We start from the raw sequence: 14,960 nt of genomic DNA on the forward strand, positions 1-14,960 counted from the left end.
CTCCCGATTTCAATTGTACTACTGTACATTGGAGAGTTGCTGAGCGGCCTTTCACTTTTGCTGTGGATGTTGGGGTAGCCCTTCCTCCCACACTGCTTCGTCATGCTGGAGAGCAAGAGAAGAGGAGGAGGGAAGAACACAAAGACCATGCGTGCAGTTCTGGTCATCATATTATAAAAAGGATGGCGAGGCACTGGAGAGGGTGCAGAGAAGATTTACAAGGATGATACCAGAAATGCGAGGGTATACCTATCAGGAAAGGATGAACAGGCTGGGTCTCTTTTCTCTTGAAAAAAGAAGGCTGAGGGGTGACCTAATAGAGGTCTATTAAAATTATGAAAAATGTTGATAGAGTGGATACAGAGAGAATGTTTCCACTTGTGGGGAAGAGCATAACTAGAGGTTGAAGCGAATAGTATAGATGTATTTAAGGGGAGGCTGGACAAGCATATGGGGGAGAATGGAATAGAGGGTTACGCTGATAGAGTTAGATGAGGAAAGACGGGAGGAGGCTCGAGTGGAGCATAAACGCCGGCATGGACTGGTTGGGCCGAATGGCCTGTTTCTGTGCCGTATATCCTATGTAATCCTATGTAACCATGAAAACACCCAAAGGACACACAGAAGAATTCAGAATAGAGAACGCTGTCTGACAAGGATGCATTCTCTTCTCCTAGCTGTTCAATATGTATTCTGAGGACAGCTTTTTTCAAGGAAGCATATAGCTGAAAATAAAAGAAACCAATAGAAACCAGTGAACAGGTTGGCCACTGTAAGCAGCTGTTATAGACTCAAGTTGAACCCAAAGGAAATAAAAGAGATGGTATGGAGCAACTAGGGATCAACAGGAATGCACGTACAAATACATAGCGAAAGATCAAAGCTTCAGTAGATTCTGCTGTTTGGGATCCATGAGTCACAGGGCACAAGTCTTCAGAAGAAAATTAGACTGGCCCCAGCAACAAAGGCAATTGGAAGGCAGAGCAAGATTTAGAAGACTAGAGGGACATCTTGTGGAACAGAGAAGAGGCCTTGATATGGCCAGAATAGGTATATTGAGTGTGAACCATGGAGACATAAAAAGAATGACAAAGAAATGTTGTCAGCCTTTGAGATGTTGGGATACAGAAAAAGATGAAAGGACCCACTGCACCACTTGAGATCCTTCAAGCTCTACTTAAGATCTACTTAACATTGAAGCACCATCACTGAAGCAAAAAGGCTTACCTGCTTCATTTTAATTCCCCACATTGAGCCACTGACATCAATGACAAAGATGATGTTTTTGGGAAGTGGTGGAAGATTGCTTGGAGCAAAAAAGTGAGCAAAATAACCATTGGAAACCTGCGATAAAAGAGAAAAAAAAATCAGCAATGCTTCAGCACAAAAAGTTTCCCGAAAAATGAAAAGAAAGCAGCAATGTGCAAGTGAAATGTTCTGAAAATCGGGTAAGAACACAAATTAACCTGAATGTTTCCACCATTGAGCTCCCGTTTCACATCATATCTCACAACAATGCTTCCATCAATGGCGGTGTCGGAACAGTTTGGACATTTCCTCTGCTGTTCCAAAGTTGGCTTGAAGGAAACATGAACCTGAAAAAAAAAATGGAATTGTGAGCGCCTCGCCAAGTAATGGCATGCAAAGGTGAATCTAGCATTGTTCACTGGGCTGTAGATCGCGAGATATTGAGGTGGTGACTTTTTCTCCTTCACCCAGCAGATCAAATAACTTCACTCCACAGTGGCTTGTTACACTTGATAAATTGACAGGTTTTGTAAAAAGGTTAAAATGACTGACACTATAATATATTTTGGAGGTTGCTCAGCTTACAGCCTTGTTACTCCGCTGGACCTCCCAGTTGCCAGGCACAGTAGCACTTCGCCTAGAAAACTTTGCCTGGGTTGAAGCCACCTTGACTACGAGGACCATCTGGATACAGCAAGGCTGATTTTAACCGTAGCCACCTGGCATAAACAGGAAGGTATTGGCCTGAAATTGGCGCCAGATTATTTACTGTCCCATTTATGTTGGCGCTCCGGCCTCCGCCATCTCGGTAGTTGTCTTTAGATTTTTTTTAAATTCGTTCACGGGATGTGGGCGTCGCTGGCAAGGCCGGCATTTATTGCCCATCCCTAATTGCCCTTGAGAAGCGTGGTGGTGAGCCTTGTGGTGAAGGTAGCGGTTTGCTACAACTGAGTGGCTCGCTAGGCCACTTCAGCGGGCAGTTGAGAGTCAGCCACCTTACTGTGGGTCTGGAGTCACATATAGGCCCAGACTGGGTTTAGATGACAGTCCTGTAGTTTCACGGCCACTAGCTTTTAATTCCAGATTTTTAAAATTTAATTCACTGAGTTTAAATTCCCCAGCTGTCGTGGTGGGATTTGAACTCTTACCTCCAGGATCATCCCCAGGCCTACTGGATTACTAGTCCAGTAGCATAATCACTATGCTACCGCAACCAAAGATGGGTGGCACGCCACTTTTAATATGTAAATTGGGGTCCCAGGACGTACATAGAACCCCCCAAGTGCAATTTTACCATACAAATGAGCAGAGCACGTGCTATTAAAATACTCCGACCCACATGTGTTCCTTCCCCGGATTGCCTTCCCCTCCCAAAGGCCGTCTGGCTCCGTGTAGGAACTGGCCGATTTCCTGTGTCCCCCAAACTGTGAGCTGCATCGGAGTGCGGGTTTGGTGCATGCAGCTTGATGCATTGTTGCACATCAGGCCCGGGCCTTAAAATGGCTCAAGCCTCACGGCAGCAACAGCGGGCGGGCAGTAATTGCGCTGACCACCCATTCCGTGCCAAAAGTTTAAATCGGGCCCATCCTGTATACATAAAGGATCTGCACGATATACTGTACGAGATTCAACCAAGCTGTGCTTAACAAGGTTTTTTAATCAAAGTTTACAGTCAATAAGAATCTTTCTGACCAACCATAATGAATCCTGTGCTGTAATAATATGTCGGCCTTCATATTCTACTGCAGTGATGCAAAATTGGATCATAATCAGGAATTTTTATATATTTCTTTTAATGCCAGACTATTTTATGCATTTTTGTTTTGAAGGGTTTGTAATCATTTGAAAACAAAAACATGTTAATAAAATTAGTAAAATGTTAGGAGGTTTAAGAACACAAGAGGTGACTTTGCATTGATTAGAGAAGTAATAGAATACTACATTCCAACTGACGAGGGTAAATAGGAATAAAGAATTAATTTATTTAAATATTTAAATTTACCACAAGTGTGAATCAGGCATTTATGTCGGAAACTACTGTTCCTGCCAGCTGTGAGAGTGAGTACCCATATCTAACATTTTTTTTATTCGTTCATGGGATGTGGGCGTCGCTGACAAGGCCGGCATTTATTGCCCATCCCTAAATGCCCTTGAGAAGGTGGTGGTCAGCCGCCTTCTTGAACCGCTGCAGTAGAAAGATAACAAAGGTCTCTTAAAGGGATACATCAAATTAAATCCTTCTCCTCATCTCTGCGAGTAAAGTCCCCTTTAAGTACATGTAAACTAGCGGAGGAGTGTACAGAGCCCCGGGCCAAACACTATCAGAGAGAATTCTGTGGTTGAAGTCAGTCATGAAATCAGCTGTGATTACATGTTGGGGATGCAGGGTGCTAACGTTTTTGCAGGCAGCGTTATCTTAAGCACTAGTGTGTAACAGAGAGTGGCAGGATGATAACTCAGCTGGTCTTATCACACGAGCCAGTGCAATAGCAACCCCATCTTGTCGCACCGAGCTGGTCCTCAGTGCAGAAGCATCTGAGATCTCATGAATTATAATTGGGTTTTAAAGACTTGGTTGTTTTTTTTAAATGCAAAAAGCGTAATGCTGAAAATGCAGGGCGCGTTGGTCATCATCTGAGAGAGAAAGATAAGTTAACGTTTCAGTCGGGCCCTTCATGAGAAATGGTTCTAATGAAAGGTTGCATTCGAAGCATTAACCATATCATTTCTTTCGCCTGCTGATTGACCCAACAGACATTTCTGTATTCTCCGTTTGTCATTTCAGATTTCTGGCATTCGCCAGCTTCCTTTTTTATCATCTCTTGTGTTTCGAACGTGCCTGCGAGGCATTGAGCACGGTGAGCAGCTGAAGAAGTGATGGTGCAGAGCCAGCTCCTTTGATCAATGAAAGACCTCAGTGTTATAACACTGGATTCTGACGGGCTAGAAATAATGGCCCGGAATTTGCGGTCAGGGTGACGGCGAACTGGCCGCGTTGGCCGCCATTCCGCCTTTGAAACTGACCGCAACCTCGGGATTTGGCGCAGGCGGGTGCGGGAATCCCGAAGTTGCGGTCAGTCACTGACAGCTCCGACACAGGCTGCGCTGTGCCCGCCCCCCACCCACTCCCAACACAGCCAGCAATCAGTGAAATCTCCTAAATCATTGAAACTGACGAAAACTCCGGCTCTTCCGCAGTAATTACTAAATTCCTCAGTAAAAGTTAGACCCAAAGGGATTCGGTGTAACCGGGGTTTTAACAGCGATATTACTGCTAAACAAATGTTAAGGGCCTGAAAAACTCATTTGTGCAGCGTGAAATTTGTCCATTTTAATAAAAATCTAAATTTTTAAGAAACTTTTCAAAAAGATTTTTTTTTCCATTTCTTTTAAAGTTTGTCCGTCTTTATTTCAGGTTTGCCTTTTCCCCCGTGTGAGAGCCCAGATCTTTCTTTTGCTCTCTCGGTAACTATTTTAAAGAGTTAGAATTTTAAGAGCTTACTCACTTCCTTGTTCGCTGGCTGTGAGATTCTGCCCTTTGAGTGGCCGCTTAGGCAGCCTGTTGATGTCACAGCAGTTCACACAAGGGGATTCCCGAAGTTCCCGACACAGGGATGGCGAGATCCTTGTGCGAAGCGTACATCGAGGCCAGTGGCGAACACTTTCGCTTCACCGCTGACCGCAAATTCCAAGCCTTTGGGTAGAACGTACGAAACAAGTGTAACACTGCTTTCTGATCTCTGCTATTTACCCGCCCTGCCGTATGCCTCAGAGACATGGACCATGTACAGCAGGCACCTCAAAGCACTGGAGAGGTACCACCAACACTGCCTCCGCAAGATCCTGCAAATCCATTGGCAGGATAGGCGCACCAACGTCAGTGTTCTTGCTCAGGCCAACATCCCCAGCATCAAAGCTTTGACCACGCTCAATCAGTTCCGATGGACGGGTCACATTGTCCGCATGCCCGATACGAGACTCCCAAAACAAGCGCTCTACTCGGAGCTCCGGCACGGCAAGAGAGCCCCAGGTGGGTAGAGGAAACGCTTCAAGGACACCCTCAAAGCCTCCTTGAAAAAGTGTAACATCCCCACCGACACCTGGGAATCCCTGGCCCAAGACCGCACAAAGTGGAGGAGAAGCATCCGGGAAGGCGCCGAACACCTCGAATCTCTTCACCGGGAGCAAGCGGAAGCCAAGCGCAAGGAGCGCACGTCAACCCAAGCACCTCACCCACCCGCCCCTTCAACCACCGTCTGCCCCACCTGTGACAGAGACTGTCGGTCCGGCATTGGACTAATCAGTCACCTGCAAACTCATTTTTAGTGTGGAAGCAAGTCATCCTCGGTTCCAAGGGACTGCCTAAGAAGAAGAAGATTTGATGGTTTTCAAGAAAAACCCGGTAGAAGTTGTAACCCTCGTTTACCTTGTTCTCGCCTTTAGTTATGTGGATGAGCCCATCAAACTGTGCTCCAAGCATATTGGGTGCATCAATGAGGCTGATCCCTTGTGGCTCATATATGTAGACATCCACCTAAGGGAAAAATAGATTATGTTTTTAAAAGATTGATTGATTAATTAATTGATATCAAATCTTCTTCTTTTATTCTTCCTCTCCTGAAGGTGATAACTTTTGCTGGGTGCGAACACAATCGACTGGGCTGCATCCCAATCAAGTCCTGACCTGATGTCCACACTGTGCACAGTTTTGATCTCCATATCTAAGGAAGGATATACTTGCCTTAGAGACGGTGCAACAAAGGTTCACGAGATTGATTCCTGGGATGAGAGGGCTGTCCTATGAGGAGAGATTGAGTAGATTGGGCCGATACTCTCTGGAGTTTAAAAGAATGAGAGGTGATCTCATTGAAACATACAAGATTCTGAGGGGGATTGACAGGGTAGATGCTGAGAGGTTGTTTCCCCTGGCTGCAGAGCCTAGAACTAGGGGTCACAGTCTCAGGATAAGGGCTCGGCCATTTAGGACTGAGATGGGGAGAAATTTCTACACACAGAGGGTGGTGAATCTTTGGCATTCTCTGCCCCAGAGGGCTGTTGAGGCTTACTTGTTCAGTATATTCAAGACAGAGATCGATAGATTTTTGGACTCATGGGGAATCAAGGGATATGGAGATCGGGCAGGAAAGTGGAGTTGAGGTTGAAGATCAGCCATGATCGTATTGAATGGTGGAGCAGGCTCGAGGGGCCTTATGGCCAACTTCTTATGTTCTTATGTTCACATGCATTTCTGGCACTACATAAGGATCAGGAGCAGGAATCCTAACCAATTTTCCCTCTCTAGTCCAGTGATGCTGAGGCCAGTTAAAATGCTCCCATTGGTGTCTGAACTGAGGCTAGTTAATGCAGCAGAGATTAGAGACAGAGGTCGGAATTTTGCCGGTGCTCAGAGGGCGGGTTCAGAGGCGGGTCCACTGTAAAAATCAAAAAGATTGACAGCGGGTCGGGATTCCACTGTCAACTCGCCCCCGTGTCAGTTTCCCAACTGTCGGGTCTGTCTGCGCTTTACAGACCCAACACCAAGCAGCGGGTGAGCCAATTCAGATATTTAAGAGCTTGTTAAAAGGTACTTAAGCACCACTTTACCAGCTTTCTCACAAGTTTCCCGGCGCTCGGGGATCACGTCGGGTAAGTAGGTCGGGCTGTCAGTGACTCTCCATTCCTCTGAATAGTTGACAGCTGCAAAAGTGGTATAAAAGCTCCCATTTCACAGCTGTTCACTTTCCAATGTTAGAAGCTGCAGCCTTCAGGATTTGCAATACACTTTTGTGCTCTATGCAGTTTGGAAGTGTTTGGAGTAAACTCTCTATCCACTGTCACCTCTTTGGAGCAACCTCTCTCACCATTGACAGATCGCTTCTATCATCTCAACTTCAGCTGCCATCTATTCCAGCAGCATCGGTGCCCTTGAAAAAATCTCACCTTGGTCCTCAGAATCCCACTACGATCAGCCCCAACACCAGCAGCACCGGGCACACCAGCAGCACCAACAACAATGCCAACCTGCTCCACAATCACCCGATGCTGCGCAGGACACAGGGCATCAGCACCCGACCATATTGCTGCCCGGGAGGCCAGGGATGGCCTCAACATGGTCAGATTTACTTCACTTGACGCTGTACACCCTGGCTGCCACATGATGCGCCAGGCTGGCACCACCCCTCACCAACATCATAAAGCACCCCTGCAATGCTCAAGCCATTCCTTTCACACTCATCACCATTGTGGGGGGTAACGTTATGTCTCACCATTCGCTGCAACTCACTAAGCCACTTCCAAAGGGGCACACAAATCTGTCCAAGAAGGAAAAGTGTGGAAAATAAAGATTTCAATGTTTGGCACCACATTAACAGAAACTTTACATGTACATTGGCTTAAACAAAACACCCAAGTGCCTACCCTTGTGTGTTGTTAGTTGGTATGATTGGACTAGGATGAGGGTGAGTGTGAGGGGTGGCTAGTGAGATGTGGATGTGACGGGATGGGTTGGGGTAAGTTAGTGTGAGTAAGGATGTGCAGGAGTAGGGTAGGGAAGGCAGAGTGATGGGGATGTGATGAGTGGCACAGCAGGATGAGGTTGAGTGTGGATTTGCAGTAACGTTTCATGATCTACTGTGATCATTGAAAGGTTTGCACCACTGCAGCCTGGTCCTCCTGACAACATCCCTGCTTGTGCCCTCCTGTACAATGTGCAACCAGGCTGCGTTGGTCTCCTGGGGAGGTCTCTTCCGCTCATTGGAAGTGAAGAGAACCTCCCTGCGTGCTGTGACTCCCTCCATAAGCACATGGAGGGAGTCATGGGAGAGCCTGGGTGCAGCTATACTCCTCTGTGCAATGCTTGTCAGTGTTTGCAGCACCTCAATGCTGCAGAACACTGACAGCACAAGTGTCAAAATGAATGTGGACGTGGTCCCTTTAAGAATACCCGCTGATGATGTGTCATCAAATGACGCCATCAGACCTGCTTCCTTTTACTTGGCTGGGAACCTTGCAGGATGGGCTCAACAAGCTCAGTCAACGGAAATTTTTTCTCACAGAGCGGGATGGAGCCGAGAGCTTGTTTGCGACCCGCCACTGACCTCGGCCGCATCGAGCGGCCAGAATCTGGGACCAAACCTGGTTAGGATGTCGCAGTCCCACACCATAGCCGCGATTTTGCCTACCGAGGCGGGCTCAGTGCGGCCGAGGTCGGTGGTGGGTTGCGATACTGCTCCCGGCTCCATCCCGCTCTGAGAAGAACTTTCCGTTGATCCTGAGCCGCTGTCAATCTTTTCGATTTTTACAGCGGACCCACCTCCGAACCTGCCCTCTGAGCGCCGGCAAGATTCCGGCCTCGGTGTTACATTTAGCCACTGAACTCATGGGTAGGCTGGAATCTGGAGCAAGGTTGAAATGCTTAGCTGCTAACCTGCCCTGTCCCTAATAGACATGCGAGGTTATCCACTTTCGCGTCAAAAACAGGAAGGTAGATTATTATCTGAATGGCAATAGATTGGGAGAAGGGGAAGTGCAACGAGACCTGGCTGCCCTTGTGCACCAGTCGCTGAAGGTAAGCATGCAGCTGCAGCAGGCGGTTAAGAAGGCAAATGGTATGTTGGCCTTCATAGTGAGAGGGTTTGAGTACAGGAACAAGGATGTCTTGCTGCAGTTGTACAGGGCCTTGGTGAGACCACACCTTGAGTATTGTGTGCAGTTTTGGTCGCCTTATCTGAGGAAGGATGTTCTTGCCATGGAGGGAGTGCAGCGAAGATTCACCAGGCTGATACCTGGGATGGCAGGAATGACGTATGAGGAGAGATTGGGTTGATTGGGCTTATACTCGCTGGAGTTTAGAAGAATGAGAGGGGATCTCATTGAAACTTATAAAATTCTAACAGGACTAGACAGACTAGATGCAGGAAGGATGTTCCCGATGGTCGGGGAGTCCAGAACCAGGGGTCACAGTCTAAGGATAAGGGGTAAGCCATTTAGGACAGCGATGAGGAGAAATTTCTTCACCCAGAGAGTGGTGAACCTGTGGAATTCTCTACCACAGAAGGCAGTAGAGGCCAATTCATTAAATATATTCAAGAAGGAGTTAGATATATTTCTTAAGGCTAAAGGGATCAAGGGATATGGGGAGAAAGCGGGGACAGGGTACTGAATTTGGATGATCAGCCATGATCTCATTCAATGGCGGAGCAGGCTCGAGGGGCCGAATGGCCTACTCCTGCTCCTATCTTCTATGTTTCTATGTTTCTATGACAGCTGTTATAAACAGGGAGGTCCAGGTAATTGTAGGCACATATAAACTGCTGAGCCAGTGCCAGGCAGCACAAGGTCCTCGATCTGCCCACATTGGGGAGATCTGGGATCTGGCAGCGTGGGGATTCTTTTCCTCTTGTAGTCTTGGGGGCGGAGGAGGTGGGGGAAGAATCACTGTCCTGACCTAACCTTCGCTCGAACACGCCTTCAACCTTTGAACAGCCTCACGCGTCCGATGGCTGCCCGAAGACAGTTTTCAGTGCTATGCAGGCTTCTATTGTATCTGTTGGCCGCAGCTGTGAGCACAATTGTCAAATACAGTATAAAGTGCGCGCACCATTGCAAAGCAGCTTCAGACTAGCGATAGGCCTGAGAGACATGTAATGAATTGGGTGTGGGCCAAACCAGCTGGGAATAATTAAGATCACTGACTTGCCCTGTACGCCCATATATGCAGTCATGGAATTCGACCCAAAAATTCTTACAACACTTCCACAATACGTGGTAATGAAAATAAAATGTAACTTATTCAGTCACGGTAAATCAGAGACCCCGACAATATACTGTGTGACATGAATCAACTGAGTGGCCTGCGGGTGGCGCTGTCCAGGGACAGTATAAATACTCGGGCATGGGCCCAGCTTGCGCAGGACATTCTTAACAGGAACTAGTGAAGGACACAACCAGATCTCCATGTTGTAAAACAGTTGATTAAAGCCTTGTTTAATGCTTAGACCAAGTGCCTAGTAGTTTTTTTACGTCACTATGCACTACATTGGAAAGAACAGTAAATCTTCCGAGGCCAATTGCATTTATATAGCATCTTTCACAAAGGCGGAATCAGAGAAATCGATGCTGAGCCAAAGAAGGAGGTATGAGGAAGGGGGAACACAAGCTTGGTCAAAGAGGTGGCTTTTAAGGAGGGTCACAAAGGAGGAAAGGGAGGTGGGAATGAACTCCAGGAATTCAAATGGGAAATGATCCGATTGGAGGCAATACCTGCCACCCAGTTCGAGTGAAACCCGTAGACTGCACAGTACTGCCTTATCAGATGTACCTGGAGCTGCTTCACTAAGTTGCCTGGGCGAAGTATAACGATCTGCTCATAAAGTCCCAGTCGTCGTTGTAACAGTTCTTGGCAGAATAGTTCGAAGCTAATTTTGCTCCCTCCAGGTACGTTCACTTCAGCTTTAAAGTGTTCCATCTCATGGGCAGATGTCCTAAACGTGTAAAGCATTAATAAATTACTGAACAGACCTTTTTTTTTTTCGGCAGCTGAATATTTTATTGGGCAACTAACACAGGTAAGGAGACTATCATTTTTGTGGTTGGGTTTGGAGACTGAGGCCTAGAAATTCAGTAAGGCGCTGCCAGCTTTGCGGCCAGTTACCGCCCAAAGAGGGCTTCTGCGCCAATAGAGGAGTTTGCGCTGATATTCAGCGCAGCGGTAATGGCGGCGGTAGCCGTTAGCGCTGCGCCGGCACCGATGACGTCATCGGTGTGCGCAGTGCCCCGCTACCGCCCCGCTACCGGCCCGACCCCCATATTGAGTTGCGGCCGCCTCTTCCGCAGTGGCCGCAAACAGCAATCAGAAAACGGGGCCGTACTGTAGCCTTAGTGGGGCGCTTTAAGGTGGAGGTGCGGCCGGCCGCTTTTTCGGCGGCCGCCTGCCCGCACCTCCTTCCCCGGCCTCCTCCACCCCCCCCCCCCCGTGGCATTGCCGGCTGCTTTCCGCGAACCCGGCACTTCTCCGTGGTGCCGGGCTCATTTGCCGGCACTATCCAGCGGCGATCTCCCCGTTGCAGGCACCTCCCCCTTAAGAGAAGGAGGAGGCCTGCAGTACCGCAGCCTGCCGCTCCGCAGCGGGTGGCGCAGCGGCGCCTAGAGTGCTGAAATTCAGTTTCAGCGCCCCAAGCGGGGGCGGGCACACCCTGGAATAGCGCCCAGTTCCGACTTGGGGCGCAAAAACTGAATATCTGACGGTCGCAACTGGCTCCGCGCTCAGCGCTAACTTTTGGGCGCACGCCAGCTGGCGGGGCCTTACTGAATTTCTAGGCCTCACCCTTCCAGATGCTGAACCTGGGGCCCTCCGGCCTCCACTGCACCACTTCACCAACTCCAGTATTTAAACAGGGTGCGTAATACAGACAAAAAAACAGAAACATCAGGAGAAAGCTTCACCTAATAATTCCAGCCGCCTTTCCTTTGGCTCTTGCTTGTGCGTAAAGATTTCTGGCGAGATTCTTTTCCTGCACGGATCCAACAAATGTTATATCATTCACAGTCCTGTGTGGAAGATGAAAAGCATATCAATTCATTCTGTAGCATTAACAATGCAGGTTTCTTTTTGCACTTTGATATCTAACTTTCTTCTCCCATTTTTCCTGCTGCATAGTTTCCTTGAACCCTGCAGCTTCCTTGGCCGAGAGGACTGGCTGGAGACTTGCTCCCAGGCCTGTCCTGGTGATGTTATTTAGCTGCTTTCTGGGAAGTACATGACAGAAGCCTAGATTTCTTTTCCTCAATTTTCTTCCTTCCTCTCCTGAAGGATCTGGCTTCTTGCTAGAGTCTGTGTCCACAGGTACCAGGTGCCAATAATCCAATAATTTGCTGAGGTGGCCATTGCTCATGTGGAAGCATGGGGCACAGTCTCGGGATAAGGGGTCGGCCATTTAAGACTGGGATGAGGAGGTGTTGTGTATTTTGAATGTGTATTAGAATTGTCCCACATGGGATACCGTAGTGGTGATTTGCAATGTGCTTCTTCACTCAATGCACTACATTTCCCATAGTGCATTGCAAATCACCACTACGGTATCCCATGTGGGACAATTCTAATACACATTCAAAATACACAACAGGAGGAATCTTTGGAATTCTCTGCCCAGAGGGCTGTGAATGCCGAATCTTTGGGTATATTCAAGGCTGAGATCGATAGATTTTTGGACTCTTGGAGAATCAAGGGATATGGAGATCGGGCGGGAAAGTGGAGTTGAGGTCGAAGATCAGCCATGATCTTATTGAAGGCTCGAGGGGCCATATGGCCCACTCCTGCTCCTAATTCTTATGTTCTGATGTTCTTCACAGTGAGTGTGGGCATGTTATTCAACCTTAGAGGGCCATCACAACCAAACGGAATCCTGTCTGCATCCAATGTATACACACAGTTACATAGAAGATAGGAGCAGGAGTAGGCCATTCGGCCCCTCGAGCCTGCTCCGCTATTTAATGAGATCATGGCTGATCATCCAAATTCAGTACCCTGTCCCTGCTTTCTTCCCATATCCCTTGATCCCTTTAGCCTTAAGAAATATATCGAACTCCTTCTTGAATATATTTAATGAATTGCCCTCTACTGCCTTCTGTGGTAGAGAATTCCACAGGTTCGCCACTCTCTGGGTGAAGAAATTCCTCCTCATCTCAGTCCTAAATGGCTTACCCCTTATCCTTAGACTGTGACCCCTTGTTCTGGACTCCCCCGCCGGGGGAGGCGGTAGCGTAGTGGTTATGTCACTAGACTAGTAAGCCAGAGGCCTTAGTCTAAATGCTCTGAGGATATGGGTTCAAATCCCACCACGGCAGCTGGTGGAATTTAAATTCAATTCAATTTAATTCTGGAATTAAAGGTTAGTCTTAGTAATGGCGACCATGATACCATTGTCGATTGTTGCAAAAACCCATCTGGTTCACTAATGTCCTTTAGGGAAGGAAATCTGCCATCCTTACCTGGTCTGGCCTACATGTGACTCCAGACCCACAGCAATGTGGTTGACTCTTAATGCCCTCTGAAATGGCCTAGCAAGCCACTCAGTTGTAAACAACCACTACGAAAAACAATAAGAATAAAACCGGACGGACCACCCGGCATCGACCTCGGCACCGGAAACGACAACGACAACGACAACGGCAAACCCAGCCCTGTCGACCCTGCAAAGTCCTCCTTACCAACATCTGGGGGCTTGTGCCAAAATTGGGAGAGCTGTCCCACAGACTAGTCAAGCAACAGCCTGACATAGTCATAATTACCGAATCATACCTTACAACCAATGTCCCAGACACCACCCTCACCATCCCTGGGTATGTCCTGTCCCACCGGCAGGACAGACCCACCAGAGGTGGTGGCACCGTGGTATACAGTCGGGAGGGAGTAGCCCTGGGAGTCCTCAACATTGACTCAGGACCCCATGAGGTCTCATGGCATCAAGTCAAACATGGGCAAGGAAACCTCCTGCTAATTACCACCTACCGCCCTCCCTCAGCTGATGAATCAGTACTCCTTCATGTTGAACACCAATTGGAAGAAGCACTGAGAGTAGCAAGGGCACAAAATGTCCTCTGGGTGGGGGACTTCAATGTCCATCACCAAGAGTGGCTCGGAAGCACCACAACTGACCAAGCTGGCCGAGTCCTAAAGGATATAGCTGCCAGACTGGGTCTGCGACAGGTGGTGAGGGAACCAACAAGAGGGAAAAACCTACTTGATCTCATCCTCACCAATCTACCTGTTGCAGATGCACCTGTCCATGACAGCATTGGTGGAAGTGACCACCGCACAGTCCTTGTGGAGACGAAGTCCCGTCTTCATGTTGAGGATACCCTCCACCGTGCTGTGTGGCACTACCACCGTGCTAAATGGGACAGATTTCAAACAGATCTGGCAATTCAAAACTGGGCATCCATGAGGCGCTGTGGGCCATCAGCAGCAGCAGAATTGTATTCAACCACAATCTGTAACCTCATGGCCCAGCATATCCCTCACTCTACCATTACCATCAAGCCGGGAGATCAACCCTGTTTTAACGAAGAGTGCAGGAGAGCATGCCGGGAACAGCACCAGGCATACCGAAAAATGAGGTGTCAACCTGGTGAGGCTACAACACAGGACTACTTGCATGCCAAACAACGGAAGCAACATGCGATAGACAGAGCTAAGCGATCTCACAACCATCGGATCAAATCAAAGCTCTGCAGTCCTGCCACATCCAGTCGTGAGTGGTGGTGGACAATTAAACAGTTAACAGGAGGAGGAGGCTCCAAAAATATCCCCATCCTCAATGATGGTGGAGCCCAGCATGTGAGTGCAAAAGACAAGGCTGAAGCATTTGCAACTATCTTCAGCCAGAAGTGCCGAGTGGATGATCCAGCTCGGCCTCCTCCTGAGGTACCCAGCATCACAGATGCCATTCTTCAGCCCATTCAATTCACTCCACGTGATGTCAAGAAATGACTGAAGACACTGGATACTGCAAAGGCTATGGGCCCTGACAACATTCCGGCAATAGTACTGAAGACTTGTGCTCCAGAACTAGCTGCGCCCCTAGCCAAGCTGTTCCAGTACAGCTACAACACTGGCATCTACCCGGCAATCTGGAAAATTGCCCAAGTATGTCCTGTCTACAAAAAGCAGGACAAATCCGACCCGGCCAATTACCGTCCCATCAGTCTACTCT

The 14,960-nt window shown here is 48.2% G+C and overlaps 1 protein-coding gene across 1 annotated transcript in view; it reads right to left on the reverse strand.

Annotated features, from left to right (window-relative positions):
• The window catches only part of itih2 (inter-alpha-trypsin inhibitor heavy chain 2), an 84,510-nt gene that overhangs the window by 51,060 nt on the left and 18,490 nt on the right, over positions 1-14,960 (reverse strand). The window contains exons 5-9 of the mRNA XM_086010740.1: positions 11,692-11,796; positions 10,568-10,730; positions 5,675-5,782; positions 1,467-1,595; positions 1,228-1,344 (exon numbers count right to left, since the gene is read on the reverse strand). Coding sequence (XP_085866866.1) covers positions 1,228-1,344; positions 1,467-1,595; positions 5,675-5,782; positions 10,568-10,730; positions 11,692-11,796 — 622 coding nt within the window. The remainder of the gene's footprint in view (positions 1-1,227; positions 1,345-1,466; positions 1,596-5,674; positions 5,783-10,567; positions 10,731-11,691; positions 11,797-14,960) is intronic.

Source organism: Somniosus microcephalus, chromosome 17, assembly GCF_052327205.1.
Source record: "Somniosus microcephalus isolate GS21.2 chromosome 17, FLI_Smic_1.0, whole genome shotgun sequence".
In the NCBI taxonomy this organism is placed as follows: Eukaryota; Metazoa; Chordata; class Chondrichthyes; order Squaliformes; family Somniosidae; genus Somniosus; species Somniosus microcephalus.